This window comes from Alexandromys fortis, unplaced genomic scaffold (assembly GCF_014885135.2).
Source record: "Alexandromys fortis isolate MF-2015 unplaced genomic scaffold, M_Fortis_MF-2015_v1.1 scaffold_182, whole genome shotgun sequence".
Classification (NCBI taxonomy): domain Eukaryota; kingdom Metazoa; phylum Chordata; class Mammalia; order Rodentia; family Cricetidae; genus Alexandromys; species Alexandromys fortis.
Window position 1 is genome coordinate 2,097,505 of NW_026068068.1, and position 18,883 is coordinate 2,116,387.

General features: G+C 43.2%; 1 protein-coding gene across 4 annotated transcripts in view; it reads right to left on the minus strand.

Annotated features, from left to right (window-relative positions):
* The window catches only part of Dnah11 (dynein axonemal heavy chain 11), a 324,204-nt gene that overhangs the window by 192,035 nt on the left and 113,286 nt on the right, over window positions 1-18,883 (minus strand). For all 4 annotated transcript variants that reach the window (XM_050120839.1, XM_050120837.1, XM_050120838.1 and 1 more), the window contains exons 31-36: window positions 17,977-18,108; window positions 14,617-14,777; window positions 11,191-11,347; window positions 10,422-10,567; window positions 7,333-7,449; window positions 2,070-2,208 (exon numbers count right to left, since the gene is read on the minus strand). In XM_050120839.1, coding sequence (XP_049976796.1) covers window positions 2,070-2,208; window positions 7,333-7,449; window positions 10,422-10,567; window positions 11,191-11,347; window positions 14,617-14,777; window positions 17,977-18,108 — 852 coding nt within the window. The remainder of the gene's footprint in view (window positions 1-2,069; window positions 2,209-7,332; window positions 7,450-10,421; window positions 10,568-11,190; window positions 11,348-14,616; window positions 14,778-17,976; window positions 18,109-18,883) is intronic.

Sequence of the window (18,883 nt, forward strand, 5' to 3'; positions counted from 1 at the left end):
GGGGGTGTGTGTGTGTGTAGAGAGAGAGAGAGAGAGAGAGAGAGAGAGAGAGAGAGAGAGAGAGTGTGTGTTTGGGGGTACACATACCCGAATGAACTTATGAAGACTCACAGCAGAAAAATAATTTTGTTGTCACAGGTCATGGTAGTGATCATCTGGAAGTTAAAAGTACAAAAACAGAGCAGGGCTGGAGAAGGAAAAGAAAAAAGGGACTAGCAGGTCTGCCAGGCACAAAGACTGGGTCATGGCCAAATCCTTGCAGAAATGATGCCAGAGGAGAGGATGCAGCAGCAAGTTTGCAGATTCGGTTCTTGGGGAAGCCTGGGTATTTAAATATGAACATCCAATAAACACTGATTCTAGAACGCTATCTTCCTTTTCATTTCTTCTCTCTTCCAATTTTACTCCTTTGCTCAGGAATGTTCTCTGATTCTTCGAATTCCTCTTGTGCCTCAGAAACGTCCCTAAGATGTGCTAACATGTTAGCCCAGTTCTCTTTTTTTGGTCACGCTTCCTTTTTCTCCTGCCCTCAAAAAAGAACTCACCTCTGTCCTGCCTGACCCCCAGCACCCCGCCTCCTGACCCCCAGCACCCCGCCTCCTGACCCCCAGTATCCTGCCTTCTGACCCCCAGTATCCCGCCTCGTGACCCTCAGCACCCGGCCTCCTCTGACCCCAGCACCCTGCCTCCTGACCCCAGCACCCTGCCTCCTGACCCCAGCACCCTGCCTCCTGACCCCAGCACCCTGCCTCCTGACCCCAGCACCGTGCCCTCTTTTTACAGAGTGAGTTACAATGAGCTCAGTTTATAACAGCTCTCCACGTGTTTGCTCGGGACTTAATAGTTTCACGAACCTTCCACATCTAACAACAGGAGTATAACCCGCCGACTGGTAAGCTGAGGAGATTGTAAAACACAATTCATGCCGCTGGGCGAGGCCGTAGGCACCTGTGATCCTCTGCTCAGGAGACTGAGCAAGGAAGAGGCGCAGGAAGCTGTGTCTACCGTAGCCCTTCCTTCCTGAGAACCCTGATGGGCTTCCCCTCCCTGCTTTCTCCCAGTGTTTACTTCATGCGGTTGGACCTCCGCGTTCCTTAGAGTAGAACACATGGGTGTTTGCTTCATTTCTTTGGCGTTCCACCCTCTGCCACTGTCGTCAATAATCGTACTACTTGGCTGTAGTGGATGGTCACTAAATGTTAGCATATTACTACAGCACTGGATACAATAACAATTTCATTTTCCATGGGAAGTGTAGTTCCTCATTATAACATTTAAGTGGAACTTTAAAGGACACTTCAGACTATAAAAGAAAAAGAAAATGCTAATATTCTTAACCTGCAGTAAAATGTGTTAGAAATTGTATTTCCCCAGTCATTTTATGTGTAGAAAACACAGCAGCTGAGGTCATACCCAACGTAGCGTGCTGCCTTTGCATACAGCAGTGTGATACAGCACTTTCCCACACTGTTAAAGATTACAGTTCCCTTCCCAAACGCCTACCCTGAAATGACAGTATGATCTCATCTCTGGGACTCCACAGCTCACCCTGACGTGGGGCAGCACAAACATCTGTGGGTTAACAGCCCTGTTACCTGTTGTGCACCAGCTGCAGCCTAACTTCCCAGGGAGTCAGTGCAAAACTACAGGTCCAAAGCTAAACAGAAGGCACTGCAGCCGGCACATGCTTGTTTGTGCTGCATGGACTTCACAAACTTGCGCGAAGCAAGCAACAAGAGGAGAAAGGATGTGAGCTTAACCTGCTTCCAAGATTAGGATAAATAAACAAAGCCCCACTTTATAAATGCAGCATCCATGATGTGTAGAGAAAGCTTCCATAACCTAATGATAAAAATTAATATGGAGTACAAGTAAAATGTTACACACAAAGGTGTCTTAAATTTAGTTTCAGAAAAAAATAAGATTTGGAAAACAGGTATTTTGAAACATGAAATCTTTCCAATTGTCTAATGTCTAATGTCTAATGTTAAATTATTTAGCATCCATGTTTTTGAAAACCTATTTCAATGTAATATAAAACCAAATAATAGTAACCAAAGAGTTCTCACCTGCTTGGACAGGAGCTCCTCACAGAGTGTGTACAAGGAAATGAACTTCCGGGCCAATGCTCGCGCGTCGACAAACCCTTCTGCCACTAACATGATTTCACAGATGAGCTCAGTGTCAGGGGCCACCATGGCACAGGGTCTAGAGTTTACATATGAGCTTTAGTTTACGATGTGGCAAGGCCATACATACATATCACTTAAGTCAAGCGATTAGTCTGTACCAACGCCTTCACCACTCCTAAACAGATTATAATGGTCTCTGTCAATCACAACTAACAAAACCCTGCAGCTCAACTAAAACATTTCCACGGACACCAGGGAGATGGAGAGACAGCAGATATGGCAGAAGCCTGGGCGTGGGGCAAGTTTAAAGAAAATGCAACAAGTTAACTTCCCTCCCTGATTGGTTGGGTTTTGTCCAGCATGCTTGGTGCTGCTGGAGATTTAATTTAGGGCTCTGCGCACAGTTCTCCCTAGGCTCTTAACTTTAGTGTCCCTGCTCTCACCAGCCAGGAGAGGGAGTGATGCTGAGCACGAGAAGTCAGCTTGTAGCTGTGGAGCAGCATTCTGGTGAAAGTCAAACAGCATGTCAGAAAATATTTTAGGGAATAGTGGACCTTGTTCCATGTCTGGTTTGAATGGCCGTCTCTAGGTGTGGGGCACCTCCACACAGTCACAGACAACCTCTGAGGCACAAGTAACAAAAATAATGACAAATTTGGGATCTTTGAGTATTCATCACCTTCGCTGTGGTTTAACAACAACAAAAAGTGATGCACTTGACTTTTCAAAGCCAGCTGTGCTTGGTGGCTGGCCCACAGAGCCCACGGACACTTAACATCACTCTCTAAATGGTGTACAGGTGTGGCTGGAGAGATGGCCCTTCTTGCTCCTGCAGAGGCTGCAGGAGGGACCTTTAAGATGAATATGTAGAAAAAAGTAGTTTCAAGTTCCACTTTACATGCAGCAGGCTTTTAAAAAGTCCCCCTCAAAGACAGGAGCCAGAAACAGCCAGATCTGAAACCTTTTCACTAAAGCCAGGTACAGATGGAACCCAGGCAAATGGATAAGTAAGCCCCAAGGTTTAGATGTTTAAGACTGTGTGTCCCCGAATATTTACGTATCAATGTGAGTTCAGTTACATTCTACTTCACACACAGTTGAGTTTTTTCACCCTGGATACTTCTTACAGTGTCTCTGGGCCTAGGGGACCTAGATAGAAGCCCCTATCTAACCTGACCCTAGATTATATTTCATATTTAAGAAGAACAGAAATCAGAGAAAATAAACATGTTGGGATACTGTCTATCATTGCATTAGTATATACAATAACTTTACTAATTTTTAGATAGTGTACAAACATGGGCTGATATATAAACATTTTGATGTACACATATCATCATACCTTACATACCCACTACTCTCTCCTGTCCCTCCTCTCCCGCTTTCATGTCATATAAGCCTCAGTGTTCCTGATGATTAAGGTGGCTCATCATCAGAAACCCAATTCATATAGTTCAATAAAACAACAGAATAATGGAAATCATTTAAAAACTAACATCGAAACACAAATGATGCTGCAGTTACTTTACCAAACAATTTATGAAAATGTAAAAAAAAATTAAACTCTAAGACCCAAGTAAAAGAAGCGCATGGAATAACTGGTGTCAGAAATGTGAAAATATTGGCGCCATGTACAGCTCTCCAGCAAGTGTGTTCTGAGCCAGCACGTTCACCACTAGGTGGACATTCGCTGAAGAAAAGGAAGCAAGGAATTGCTGTGCTAGAGAAAGCTGTTATTATGAAGAGGGGAAAAATTCAACATGAGGTGTTAGAATATTTGATGAACATTAGGGAACAGAATTAAATACTCGTTTTGCATTACCTACCAAAGTTTTCTTTGTATGAATTATATTTTTAAAGTAATATGATAAAATTAGAGTAAAATGTAAATGAATTATGAATAAATATAAAATGGATGGACAAGCTTAAAAGAATGAAAGGAAATCACACTAAAACTATAAACATTCTTATAATCTAATGTAAAGGGGCATTTAATTCTTTTGGAGGCATGCTAAGTAGTTAAAGACACACTGTCAATCCTAAAGAACTCCTAAAAGTCAACTGCTAAGCCATTAGATTAACCTTACGGACCAAGAGGAAGTCGCACAGCACCAGTTATTGCTACCATGTGTTAAATTGGGGACATCCTTGCAGATAGTAGGATGAAAAAACGCATGCTAAAACACTTGTTAGCCCAGACCACAGGAAGAGCTCCAGAAAAGATACAGATCATCAAAACTAACCCAAAGACAAATAAAGTCTCCATCACTCCGTATCTATTAAAGAAGCTCACTACTGGAAAGACCCCATGAAGAAAAATCTTGGTCCAGATGACTTCACTGGTTAATTCTGTCAAATAATTTAGCAATAAACAATAGCAACACTACACAAAGTCTTAGAGAACAGACGGCTCAGCAACTAATGTCATGACATCAGCATTACGCTGATGCCAAAATCAGAGATTACAAACCAAACACTAAAGACCAATGTCCTCTGTAGTACAGAATTTTAAAAATCTAGAAAAATTTACAGTGTATAAAATTCAGCAAAACATATAAAAACAATGCCTCTTGAGTAAATGAGGTCTGTACCAGGAACATTAGAAATTAACCCTCTGTCTGATGTGTAGTTGGTGATGATTTTTTTCCCATTCTGTAGGCTGCCGTTTTGTCTTATTGACTGTGTCCTTTGCTTTACAGAAGCTTCTGCATTTTAGGAGGTCCCATTTATCAATTGTTTCTTTTAGTGTCTGTGCTACTGGGGTTATATTTAGGAAGTGGTCTCCTGTGCCAATGTGTTCATGTGTACTTCCCACTCTCTTCTCTGAGCATGTAGAACATATATCAATGTGTGTGGAGGCCAAAGAATAATCACTGACGCCATACCTCAGACATCCTTCACTTTTTATTTTTGAAACAAAGTCTCTCACTGTCCCAGAACTAGCCTAATAGGCTAGGTTGGCTAGCCAATGACCCCCAGTATCCAAAATAAAAAACAAATACAATCCAGAGACACACTGATTTGGAACATGCAGAGGAATAATGACAGGAAAAAGTCTTCCTTTTCTGTAATTAAACCATGTGTGTACATACATCCAGGTTGTACAGGCAGCGTTGGTTATTGTTGTGTGGTGACTGTAGGCTTGAGGAGGGCATGTTCTATGTTCAGAACCAAGACTGTAGGGGTGTCAGCAGTGCACACTGGATCTGGGGTTGAGTTTGGGCCTTGCACATCCAGAAACTTTAACTGTTGCTGATTTTTTCATGACCTCACATTCAGTTACCTGAACCCCTAGAGAGTCATGGCCCACAGTTGAAGAAACTGGGATTGGCATGAACTTCATGAAAGATAAATGTAACCCTTAGTCAGAGAGAGTCATGTGGAATGGAGGGATTGGTTGCTAAGCAGTTCAAGGGAACTCCGGAGAGTTTAGGAATTTCTTTTCAGTTTTGATATTTGTGCTGCTCCACCAGCTCCTCACTGAAGTGGAGGCGTGCTAGCGTACCCAGTTACACCTGCAGGAAGTGATGGAGAAGATACCATGATCAATGGGTTCTGCAGACGCCCCTGCAGGTCTTCCTACATAGGCAGCCCTTAGTGTGTATGTTGGCTGAGTATTTGGAGAAGGTAGGTCCACAATTTATTTTAATTATCACCTGGTAATTTTATTTCTAAGATCCTATTCTGGTGTTTGGGGAACTGTTGACAGATATTTCTGTCCCACCTGTCGGCTTCCAGATAACCATACAGAGACTTATTAATTCTGAAAGCTCAGCCGATAGGTCAGACTTGCTACTAAGTTGCTCTTACAGCTTGAACTAAATCATCTTTATCAATCTACATTTTGTCTTGTGACTTATTCCCTTTACTCCACAGTGCCCATGCTGCTTCCTCTCCACCTGGCTGGCGACTCTGTGCATCTCCTCCCTGCTTGTTCCCAACATCCTCTGCCCTGAAAATCCTGCCTAGATATTGGCTGTTCAGTTTTTTTATTAAATCAGTCTGAGCGACACACCTTCACAGATTATCCCACAACAGGGAACAGTTTAGCCACTGTCCTAAGGTTCTACTGCTGTGAAGAAACACCATGACCCCAGCAGCTCTAATCAAAGACAACACTGAACTGGGACTACCTTACAGTTCAGAGATTTAATTCATTATCATCATAGCAGGAAACATGCTGGCATGCAGGCAGACATGGTGCTAGAGAGGTAGCTGAGAGTTTTACATCTTTATCCACAGGCAGCAGGAAATGAATTCCTCCAATAAGGCCATACCGCCTAACAGTGTTATTCCCTATGAGCCTATTGGGGCCATTTTCACTCAAACCACTGTCGTCACTAAAGTGTTTGCCACACAAAGTTGAGGATCTGAGCTCACTCTCCATCACCCAGGGCAAAGTGAGTACACACTTGCAATCCTAGTGTTTGGGAGGTAGAAACAGGAGGATGCCCCAGGCTTGCTAGCTGAGAGATCTTGCCTTAAAAGTTAGCTGGAGGATTTGAGGAAGATACCCATTGTCAACCTCTGAGTCTACATGCACACACATAGACACCCAAAGAATCCATTTTGGGATTATAACTAGAAACAAGAATAATTTTAATAAGGATAAATGTTTATAGCTTGCTAGTTCAATATCACAAAAACAAAATTAAGCCTACCAAACCAGGCAAGATGATCAAGAAAATAAAGATGAGTTATAAGAGGAATGATTTTGAAGTTATGTAAAATGGTATTTCCAAACAATTTTCAGTAGTATGATAAAATGTAGCATGTCAAAACATTATAAGAATAGAAGCAAATAAAATCATGTTTAATATAACTTAACTGTATAAAATATAAATTAAAGAAGAAACCAGAAAAACTACAACAATCTATTAAGATTGTCCAGTTGGCAAAAACTACTCTTTATACATTTCTGTATTTACCAGATATTTTATAATTTTTGAAAATTCTGTTTACAATGAAATATCTTAGTGAAAAAATAATATTAAATACTTGAAATTACTGCATAGCTTTTACTTACAGATTTGAGTGCCAGTCTCAATACACACAGGTGCATTTAGCATGGAGAAAATTATCTCCATGAAGGGATTGCAAGAGATAAGTTTTCCATAGGAAATTAAACTCTCTGGTATCAGAGCAAAGCGACCTTAGGTGGCAGAAGCGCGCCAGATTGAGCTGCGAGGCAAGCACTTGCCTGAACAGAGCTTTGAGATTTTCTGGTAATTCAGTTCGGCCAGCATATCCTGGGTTCATAGTAATAAATATTCCAACCGACGGCTTCAGCGGGATGGTCTCTCCAAGAAATACAAATCTGCCATAAAAGGAACGTTGATGGAATTAAATGTGTTCACTGAACATGAATGCACATCGACAATGTGAGCCACTGCAAAATGCAAATGTGTTCGAACGCTGTTTGTCCTGGGCTATTTTCTTTAAGATTCATAAGCACACACATTTTGAATGTTTTGAAGCATTTATAAAAAATACCCTCCCTTTCTCTCCAGAACCACAATATGGGACTTTTTTTTGTGGTGGGGAGGGTTGCAAAGCCTAAAATGGAAAAATGAAAGGTTGAATATTTAACATGTAATGAAGTAAATTTACTTTCAGTTCCTTAAATGGAACACTACATAGAGAATGTACTTGCTAGCAAGACAAAGGGACTCCCAGTTCATCTGTTTGCTTACCCACCTGCCCTCCCTTTTATTCAGTAAATCTCTACTAAATATCTATGTAAGGTAGGACAGTGTGGTGGTCAGGAGAACAGGACAGCGTGGTGGTCAGGACAGTGGGCTGTGCTGGAGTCAGAGCTCAGAGCCATCTATGCCACACATGAGGCCTGTCATTATCCTTTCTTTTTTCCAATTTTTCTCATTTAATAAAAAGGGAGAATAATCTCAGCTCCAGGTGAGGACTTGAAAGAATATGAATAAACATGGTTAACAGCACGCTGCGGGGACCCAGTGCACTCAACAGATATTAGCCATGACTGCTGCCTTCATTATGCCGACGCTGAGGAGAAGCAATGGTTTTTCAGAAAAATTTAAGAGGACCCAGTAAGACTGCTGTTGACCAGGCCAATGGAATGGTAACCAACAAAGATGTGAATGCAATAGCTTTTAGACAGGGCTGGGGAGACAAAATCTAAGGTGTCTCAGCAAGATCTCATGGAGAAAGGGGAAGGATGAGCAGCTCAGAGGAGAAGAGGCAGAGATGAGACACAGATGCCTAGTGTAATGGATTAAATAAAGATGCTGCAGGTTCCTGAGTGGCTGCAGCAGGCAGCGGGCAGGGGGTCCTGAGAGCAGCCAGTCCCAGGTGGGGACAGCGCACAAGACCACATGGAGAGACAGATGGATGGATAAGCCATGAGACCATGCCACAGGTCTCCGTAGGCAGCTGGTCCCAGGCAGGGAACCACACAGAGGGGTGAGAGACAGACATGGATAGGCATCCCATGCAGAGTGAGGTGGGATATTTATTTAGTGGGTTATGGAAGGGAAAGGGAGACGGGGAGAAAAGGAGAGAGAGAGAGAGAGAGAGAGAGAGAGAGAGAGAGAGAGAGAGAGAGAGAAACAGAAGAGGGGAAGGGGAGAAGTGGGGAGAAGGGACAGACAGAAGCTGCCCTTTTAAGAGGGAGATGGAAAGGGGAGGGACTCCGGCTGGAAGCTGAAGATCAGCTTGCCTCAGCAGACTGTGAGGGAGTGGGAATGGGAGTGACTTGAATCTTAAAGGGACAGGACAGATCATTACACCTAGGGCCTTGACTACCAGGCAGCTAACCGTTGGTGATTTTTCAAATGGTCCAGATTAAAATGAAAAATCAGGATTTCCCCAAATGTCAAGCAAGCGAAGGCAGGGAAGTCCAGCTGGGCCTGCACAGAGGGGAGGTGAGTGTGGTCTGTGTAGGCACCATTGTAGCAGACACAGCAGTGATGGCTTCCAGTTAAAGGGAGGAGCCTCCAGCAGGACTCTCAGCTCTGTGGCCACCTGTGGTTCTATCACTTAGATCCTGCAAGGTAGAGGGAACTTCAGGGATCATGAAGGAGCCTTGCAGTCAGTTTGTGAACTAGCCTAAGGAAGAAGAGAGAGGGCTCAGACCAGGCAGAGGCACCACCCAGGGAGTGAGCAAGTGCCCAGGAATTTTTAAACCCCTGGTGTGACTCCATTACGTAAATCTGCATGACAAAGGATGGCCTTGGATGGCCTCTGATTCTGCACAAATATGGCTGGGATCAAAGAGAAAAGACTCCAACTTTCTAACCCAGCATTAGAGGTGGGATGGGTAAGGCACCAGGCATCCCATCCGGATGTTAGAAGCTGACACAGGGTGCATACAGCTCTGAGAGAGGGGCTGAGGTAGGAATCCTGAACAAGATGCCCTAGAAGAGAGAGATGACCAGGCTAGCCACGCACAGCTGTGTTCCTGAAGGCAGACTACTGAGAGCGAGACTCTTGTGCCCTGTCAGGCTTATTTTCAAGGTTTAGTCATCAAACTCCAAATGCTGGCCATGCTTTGCTTTTGGAATATGGTACCACAGGAAAAAAAGAGTCTACATCCCAGAAATACCTGGGAAGGTTTTGTGCCCAATCCCTGGAAGATCATTAAGGGATGGAATCCCAATGAAGTGGGCAGAAAGTCCAGAACAGGGACTTGGGTGTAATAAATGAAAGAAACTTGGGAGTCCTCAAGTGGGCTATGGAGGTGCCCTATGCAGCAGTTTGCAGAAGTCCTATAAGGTGAAAGGAGATGACGTACAGGTGCCTAGGAGAGAGCATGGAGGTGGCGAGAGCTGAGGGTGTTAGAGAAGGCCACAGAGGAGAAAGTGGAGAGAGAGGGAAGATCTGTCACCACTGACCCTGTGATATCCAGCATCAAAGCCCATAGCTAACACTGAGTCCCAGAACCTTGTCAAAATCCTTTCCATCAAATACCACAGGGCTCTGGAAGGAGGTTCTGTATTTTAAGGCCAGAGGGAACCAGGAAATAAACAGTGTGAGGGAAAGAACAGTGAGAGGGAGGTGTCCCATTCCTTGGGTGAAGCAAACACAAGACTAGGCAGAAGGAAAAGAAAGATGAATACTGAAGCCTCCTCACTGACCTCCATACAAAACAGTAAGTAAAAATGGATGGTGAGTTATTTAACATTACAATTCAAATTATTTTAACTATTTTATGTGGCAGAGAAAAACAATGCAATACTGAGAAGATTAACCTTATCTTCTGATTGTGTGTGGGAAAAATAAAAAGAACACAGATAAAAAGGAAAGCCATGGGCTTACCTCCTTTTCCCATCTCTGATGGCGTCCTGGACCATCTTCACCTGCACTGCCACCACAGACAGGACCTCCACAGCAATGCGGTTGAACTCATCGAAGCAGCCCCAGGCTCCCGTCTGCACCAGACCTTTATAGATGTTTCCTATGGACTACAAGGAAGTAGCGTGCTCAGAGTGGAACAGAGGGTTTGGAGCACTTACAGGTGAGTCAGCCGTGATCTGGAATCCAAAGTACTCCAGAATCCAGGGCATCTGGGTGCCACCATGACATCACATGTGGAAACATTTCCCAGAATCCAGAGCATCTGGGTACCACCAGGACATCACATGTGGAAACATTTCCCAGACTCCAGAGCATCTGAGTACCACCATGACATCACATGTGGAAACATTTCCCAGAATCCAGAGCATCTGGGTACCACCATGACATCACATGTGGAAACATTTCCCAGAATCCAGAGCATCTGGGTACCACCATGACATCACATGTGGAAACATTTCCATGCTGTGAAATTTCGCTTCATGCACAGGATTATTGAAACGATCAAGTAAAATCACTTTAAGTCTGCAGTAGGTGTGCACGTAATACAAATAAATCACATATTTAGATTTGGACTACAGATCTATACTACCATGATGGCGAAAATATAGCAAAACTTGAAAATTTCAGAAATGAGAAGACCTCACAGCTCCAAACATTTCAGAAAAGGTATATGGCTCTTTCCAAATAGGATTGATGCTATGAGAACACATTTTATGTTTTCATAACTCACCCTGTAGTCCATTTGCTCTGAACAGTTGAATACATAAACCATCATGCCCAGGGCACGGCCAAGGTCTTTGGTGGTTTCCGTTTTGCCTGTTCCAGCTGGGCCTGCCGGTGCTCCACTCATGGTCAGATGGAGGGACTGCGTTAAAGTGATGTAACACCTTCGCACAACCAAACACAAATACAGAGCTTGAGCCTCTGCTCTCAGGACACATTGGGAGGAAATGTTTTTCTCTTAAAAAGTAGTTAGGGGCTGGAGAGATGCCTCAGAGGTTAAGATCACTGTTCTTCCAGAGGTCTTGAGTTCAATTCCCAGGAATCACATGGTTGGCTCACAACTATCTATACTATAATCTGGTGCCCTCTTCTGGTGTGCAGTCGTACATGCAGACAGAACACTGTGTACATAATAAATAAATCTTTCTTTAAAAAGTGCTTAAGAAGTCAAGGCCTAGAACACAATGGAAGCAAAACCCACCAGTGAACTTCTGGTTTGTTCACAGCAACCATGTGGCAGCATTCTAGGCTGCTCGCTTCAAACAACTGGAATGCGCTATTTTACTTGTTCACTCTCCAGTCCCAAGAGCTGTGCATTCGAATGCAAACACCTTTCTCTTGGATGTAATTGAATCTCTGATACTTCTAGGAGAAGATACTATTAATATGGCTGACAATGCCTCAAACTGATTATCGTCGGGGTAGGGAGGTCTGGGATAATGATGATGATGAGTTAAATAGGATCACATTAAATTGCAGTGTAACAAATACACTAAGAGCTGAGATAAACAAGTATGCAAATATATATGCCTACTGCAAGGCAGAAGGTGGGTGTGATTACACAGCACTATACCGATGGAGCACCATAGTCAATCCATTTTAGAATTCCATCTGGAATGTGCTGCACATGCATTTATTTGGGTAGGGAGGGACCAGAGGTACTGAGACTAAAGTCTCACCCAAAGAACAGAACTTAATATTTGCAAAAGTCCTAACAAATGACAAGGGCCGCAGATTGCTGATGACCTCCACTTGGGCCTCCATGTTGTTTTTGTGTTAGTGCAGACAGTGATGGTGAGAGAAAGATGCATTCCGGGAGATCAGGGACTAAAATCTAGTTTGTGGATTATTAGATATCGATCTTAAGTCCTCTGGCCTCAGCATCCTAATACCTCGTATCCACAAAGTGTGCGTTGCTGCAGGGCTTTATGAAGACAGTCAAAGGGAAAAGTCCCCAAGAGTTCAAAGCACCATGCAAATAGAAACAAGCAGAAAACGGCCCACTGCCATTTCCATCAGATGTAGGTTGAAGAGCATCACACCGAAGGAGCAGAAAGACTCTTACACGAGGGCCGAGCCCTCTTTATGCACTTGTGTCTGTAATTTCAGGTTCACTTATATCTGTACTTCCTCTGCCTGCCAATAGGCAGAGCCAAATATCCAAGCTCCAACCAATGTGATAGGTCCAGAAATGGCGTTTCTAGGACACGTGCTGGAGGACATTTGCTCTGGACTTTCTTTCCAGTGAGTGAACCAACCATGGGGGCCGTGTTCAGCTAGTTACCCACCTCGTGTGAACACCCAGAAGTGTCCGGTTTGTAATAAAGACAGCTTAGCCAGCATGCTCACCACCACAGCCATGGCAGCGCCAGTCTGTCAGTGGCAAGCTGGTCAAGCTGGCTCTGACTCTGACGGTGTGTGGGAGGACACAATGCACCCCACCTAGTTCCCAAAGGGACGGTCACATCAAATGTCAAATGAGATCAAATGGGTGCATTTAGAGGACATCGTCAGACAAAGGATAAAAGGGAATTAAACACAACTAGCCCCTCCCCCAGCATTACCTGCACTACTGCAAGAACAGACTTCCAAATGAACTACATAGAGAGTTTTAATTCAAAATCAACTAAGCAACCAGCTTTTACGTATGGGAATAACTTACAATTTCCCCTCTTTTCCCCTCACCTTCACCTCTCTTCTCTCTTTCTAGCGGCTTGCATACAGTAGCTGTGACTACTTCATGATGAGTACTGTACGTCAATGAATGAGGGAAGGCACTGGACAGTTTTAGGTAGTGAGAATGATTTAGACAGTTCCAGAAATCATGTGTGTGTGTGTGTGTGTGTAAATGATGAATTACACACACACACACACACACACACATGAATTACATGAACAACCCCAAAGCTAGAGAGAGAATCCCACCAGCCTCTCCAGGGCAGTACCGCCACACAGCCATCTTCTAGGTTGTCTCTACTTTGGTGGTAGAAAGTAGTTGGGAGCACTGAAGTAGGATTATCCCTCCTAAATGCCAACGATTAAGTGTGTTTTTTCATACCACATAACTTAATGGGAATTGGAACCCTAACAAAAGAATTCACATCCATACAACATCTTTACCTCTACATCATTCCATTTATCTTTTTGAGTGTTAGCAGATAGCAATTGCATTTTTGGCAGTAATCTGTGGGTCCTCTGGTTTTCTTGGACCACTGTGCTGTCTTCTGGTCTTGAACAAAGACCAGCTTCTGCCTACTTTGGACTTCTGTAAGCTTTGTCTCTGACTTTCTACCCTAAAATCTGTATGCAGCTGATTCTGTGTCCACAGTTGGGTCTCGGCTCTAACAGTCTACATAGATATTGATCCCAAATCTAAAATACTCTGAAACCTGTCTTTGAAGAATTTGAGAGACTGAATTTTCAGATTGGAGAGTCTACACAAATATTTCAAAATCCAAAAATATTTTGGATATTCCCAAATCGGAAATATTTCTGAACCTAAGCATTTCAGACAGGGGAAGCTTAACCAGCAGGAGACTATTCCCTGCAGACCCTTTCCGTTGTCAGTCTGCTGCTCTGACTGCAGCCTAAAATAAATGCTGTCATTTCTCCTCACCCTTACCTCCTCACACATCACATTCCCCCGGAACCCGACGAGTGCCGCAGCAGATACCGTGTGGACAGCACAGAGCATTCCGCCGGAACCCGACAAGTGGACAGCACAGAGCCCAGCACTTCATAAATACCTGGCAACTCAGCTAACCAGCCTGAAGGCCCCCCCCTCTGCTTGTATGAAGAAAAATAAAGTAATTATGAGCTATCCTCACCATGCCTGCCCTTCCACAAAAGATGATGGCAGAGGGAAGTGGGCAGAATGGTCTCAGGAGCAACCAGGCTTCCTTAAACCACACTAATCCACGAATGCTTTCTCCACTTGGTACTGTTTGGCTTCGGCAATTCTGTTTCTCTAACTCAATGTTTTTATGTTGCCTCAGGGGTGAACACTCGGTGTCTATTTCCATGTTGGTTTTATCGATGGCTTCCCAATTCGCTCATCAGCTCCTCTCAACCCCTTCCCGTTCTCACACACCTCTCTCCACACAAAAGGACAGTGGGGCTTGCTTTCCCATCCGTGGGAAGTTGGATTTGTTACCTGTCAGTGAGGGGAGTGATCACCAGCCGAGGACTGTTTCCCAAGTATTCGTAGAAGTACCGGAAGTGTGCATCACAAATATCAACGGAGCAGTGCTTCTGAGCCTCTTCCCACTGGTGCCGGAGTTGAGACAGCCAGGCAAAAGCATGGGGGCTGGCAACCTATAACCATTGCACAGTCTTAACTTGCCAGACCCCAGTGGTTCTGAGGCAGCAAACTGATTAATCTCACCCCTTCTGCTGCCCCACATCCCTCAATCCTCCAGGAGACACTGTCTTGCGTGCTGTTGCAGCTCCCAGCCGCATTACTAACTGGGGATATGTGTGTAATGAAAATCTTGACAGTATTTGACACCTCAAGCCACCCAGGGGCTAGTAAGTTTTGTGTCTTTATGCACATATTACTGAAATCCAATGAAAAATTCATTTTCTGTCTTAAAATTACATATAATCCATAATTTCTGCACATTGAGGCATAAACTGCTTTCACCAATGTTCATAGTACAGAACTTTTTACTTCTTTTTTAAAAAATCAGATAACATGATGATTTTATAAGCTACTCTTTTTCATCTTACCCCATTGTATCTATTTGCTTTCTAGTTTGAAAAAAAAAATCTGTCTCTTGCAAGGTGTGGGTGTGGGGGACTTGAAGATTCCCTGGAAGTCATTTCAAGTCACCAAAATTTTTGACTCTTAGCTTCCCAAAGACTAGGCAGGAATCAACACTGCATAGACATATATTGTAGGGGATGAAAAAGACCAAGTGTCCTTTAGACAAAAACAGGAATATACTTTCTGCTTTGATGGTTTAGTGACAAGCATAGTTGCTTTCTAAAGTAAATATTTTCTCATAATAATTTATGCTACTGCAAATAAAACATATGGATATATGCAAAAGGGCAAGGTCATGTTAGAAGAGTGAGTTCAACAGCTCCTTACCAAAACCAGAACACACAGTAAGCGGTACTTTGTGAGAACACACAGTAAGCGGTACTTTGTGAGGACTGATCTGAGATCAATAAAGCGATTCTTTCTTACTACTCACCACCTACATCAAGGACTACTTATGTTCATGACTTGCGTGACACAGCACTTGTGTTTGTGTGTGTGCATGTTCATGTGTGTATGTGCATGTGTGGGCCTGTGTGGCCAGAGGTCAACATCAGATGTTTTCCTCAATAGCTCTCTACATTGTATTTGAGACAGAAATTCCAGTGAAGCCAGTTCTCAATGCTTTGTCTAGACAGCACCCAGGACGCTCCGGTCTTCACCTTCCTGGTGCTGGGATTACAAGTGCAGCTACGATCTTGCAGGTCTTGGGTCTGAACTAGGATCCTCTCACTTGCACACTAACTGAGCCATGTCTTCAGCCCTGAAAAGGCACTTTCTTGTATTTCATGGAGAAAATTAAAATACTCCTGATTTCAATAGAGAAATAAGTAGTAAAATAACATACTATGTTTTTTGATACAAGCATACAAACTAGGATGGGATTTTTTAAAAAAAAAGACAAAGAGGTTTAATTGCATGCTTTACAATTTTAAATTTTGCCTCAATTTAACTAGGAATTTTTCCTTTATCTTTTTTTAAAAAAATTCACTTTGTGGTGGTTAAGATACCTCTTTTCTGTTTCTTCTGTTTAGTGTTTGTTTCTCTCTTTTTACTTAAAAAATTGTTTTCACACAGTGTATTTTGATCATGTTCCTTTCCCTCTGGGGTAGTTTGAATGAGACTGCCTGACCTCCAACCACATGCGCTCATATATTAGAACTTTTGGGTCCTAATCGGTGGGACCACTTGAAGGAGAGGTTGGAAGGACAGCCTCATCAGAGGGGATGTGACACTGGGGTGGGCTTCGAGCTCTGAGCTTTTCGCAGCCCATACCTGGCCAGCCAGTATCAGTCTCTCTGTCTCCCTTCAGCCTGTGGTTCAGGATCACGTCTCACGCCTGCCTACTTAAGCTCTGCTTCCGCCTCTGAAGCTGTGGGCAAGCCCCTAACTAACTGCTTTCTCTTGAGTTGTCTCGGTCATGATGTCTCTTCATAGCAGCAGACATTCTCCCCCAAGTCCTTCCAACAGCTCCCCCAAGCTCCCTACTTTATGTTCTTTGCCAACACAAAACCAACTCCATGTTTTTTTGGTGGACTTTTTGTTTTCTTTTGTGTTATCAGCCTTTCTTATTCATTTTGATTTTCATTTGTGTGTTTACATGAGTTTTATTTTTATTTTTTTGTTTTAATGACAGGAAGGCTGTGGAGGTATTGGATAAAGGGTCCTACCAGTAAAGCTGTCTGAATCAGACGAGCACGTTTCTAACATTAAAAAGTAAAAGTACAACTGGGCGGAATAAAGAATGGAGAAAATTCCTTTCATATCAAATACTGACAGCATCTGAGAGGCACGGAGATTTTTAAGAGATAGGGGGCAAAAATCATCAAATTAGTTAAAAGATCAAAAAATAGCCTCTTAACAAGGAAAAACATTGTTAGCCATGAACAACAGGGAATGGCCAAAGCAATCTAGAATCATGACCAACACTGAGTTCTTCAGGGTGAAATGGATCAATACTACACAGAGATAAGTTTTTAAAACAAATGTGCGTGTGTGTTTAGTGTATATTTATGTAGTATATGTGTGAGCATATATGTGAGCTTTTGTGTGGGTATATGTGTTTGTGTGCATATACATTTGTGTGTGTGCATGTGTTTAGTGTTTGTGTGTAGTATGTGTGTGTATAAGTGTGTGTGTGTACAGTATATGTGTGTTTGGTGTATGTATATGTATGAGTGTTTGTGTGAGCATCTCTGTGTATGTATGTATAATGCATGTGTAGTGTATGTATGTGTGTGTGCATGTGTATAGGCACATTCATGTCACAGCCCAGGTGTAGAGGCCAGAGGACAATCTTGACCAGTGGTCCTTCTTTTTCACATTATTTGAGACTCTCATGACCACTGTGTCCAGGACAGCTGGCATGAGAATTTCCCAGGATTCTCTTCTCTTTGCCTCCCCCACCACCATAGGAGCACTGGATTACAGCCAAGTGCTACTATTCCCTGCTTTATGTGGAGACTGGGGATCTGAACACAGGTCTTTAAAGACTGAGCCTGTTCCCCAGCCCTACCCCTTGAGATAGTTGGAATGGCATGCAGTGCTGTTGCTGTTGACTGTGTCGTTCGTGGGAGTAGGAGCCAGAAGACACGGCTGTGAAGGTGAAGGCTCTCCCCATCGCCCTTTCGTTTGCACAGTTAGGAGACTTAGCGAACAGATCTACGGCACCCAAATAAGTTCACTGCAACCCTGACAATAAATGCCACCATCAGGAAACAGCATTAAGTCACTTTACAGCAGCACACTTGCCTTCTGAGAAATAAGTTTTGCCACCACATCCCTGGCGTGGACATCAATGGTGCAGATGGTCATGATCTTCTGCCGGTCTCCAGGCGAAAGCTCTCCCATAAGAAGTGTGATCAGTGTGTTCAGCTGTGAAATCTAGAAGGATTTGATTGTTTTTAAATATAGAGGAAGCAAAGGTTACACATACAGAGACTAATGGGTCAATATTTGTAAAGAATGTTTTAATTTATAAAACTATCTCAAATTTGTTATCTCAGCTGATTTTCAAAGAACTGTTGAGAGAGACAAAAGTATTACCCCTCATTCCATTGAAAGAGTCAGGACAGAGGAGACAAAGTCAGTAACCTGCCTCTAAGGGCTGAAGCAGGCTTTTCTGGCTACATTGCATAATACGCCCTAATGATGATCCAGCCCGAAACTTTCATTCAGAACAATAAAATCTAAGGTAAAACAAATGCTTTATAGGCATAAGAACTAGATAGCAGTTACTTAGAAAATTTTGCCTAACTATTTATATTAAGTTTTGGATATCTATAGTATGATGATGAGAGAATGCTCATAGCTAAGTGTTGCACTTTGCCTCGTTCTTTTGATTTATGTTATCAGTCTGCTTAGGCACATCGGCCTTTTAGATCTATATTTTCAAAGCCATGGCCTTTTCTTCTTGAATGGCAAGCAAGGAATGGAATAACATGAATGTCAATGCACTGAGCCATGTGGGACAGAAAGTACGTCACTCCAATCAGCAAGAGGCTTATCCTGCTAAGAAATTATGTCCATGCACACACAAGGACCGAGCAGATGCCATGACAGGCTGCTCAGTCTTCTCTCAGAGATCAGGCCTCAATGTCAGTCTCCTGAGACAGAACACGCAGCTTCTTAGGAAAAGCCATGAATAAAGAACAGTCCA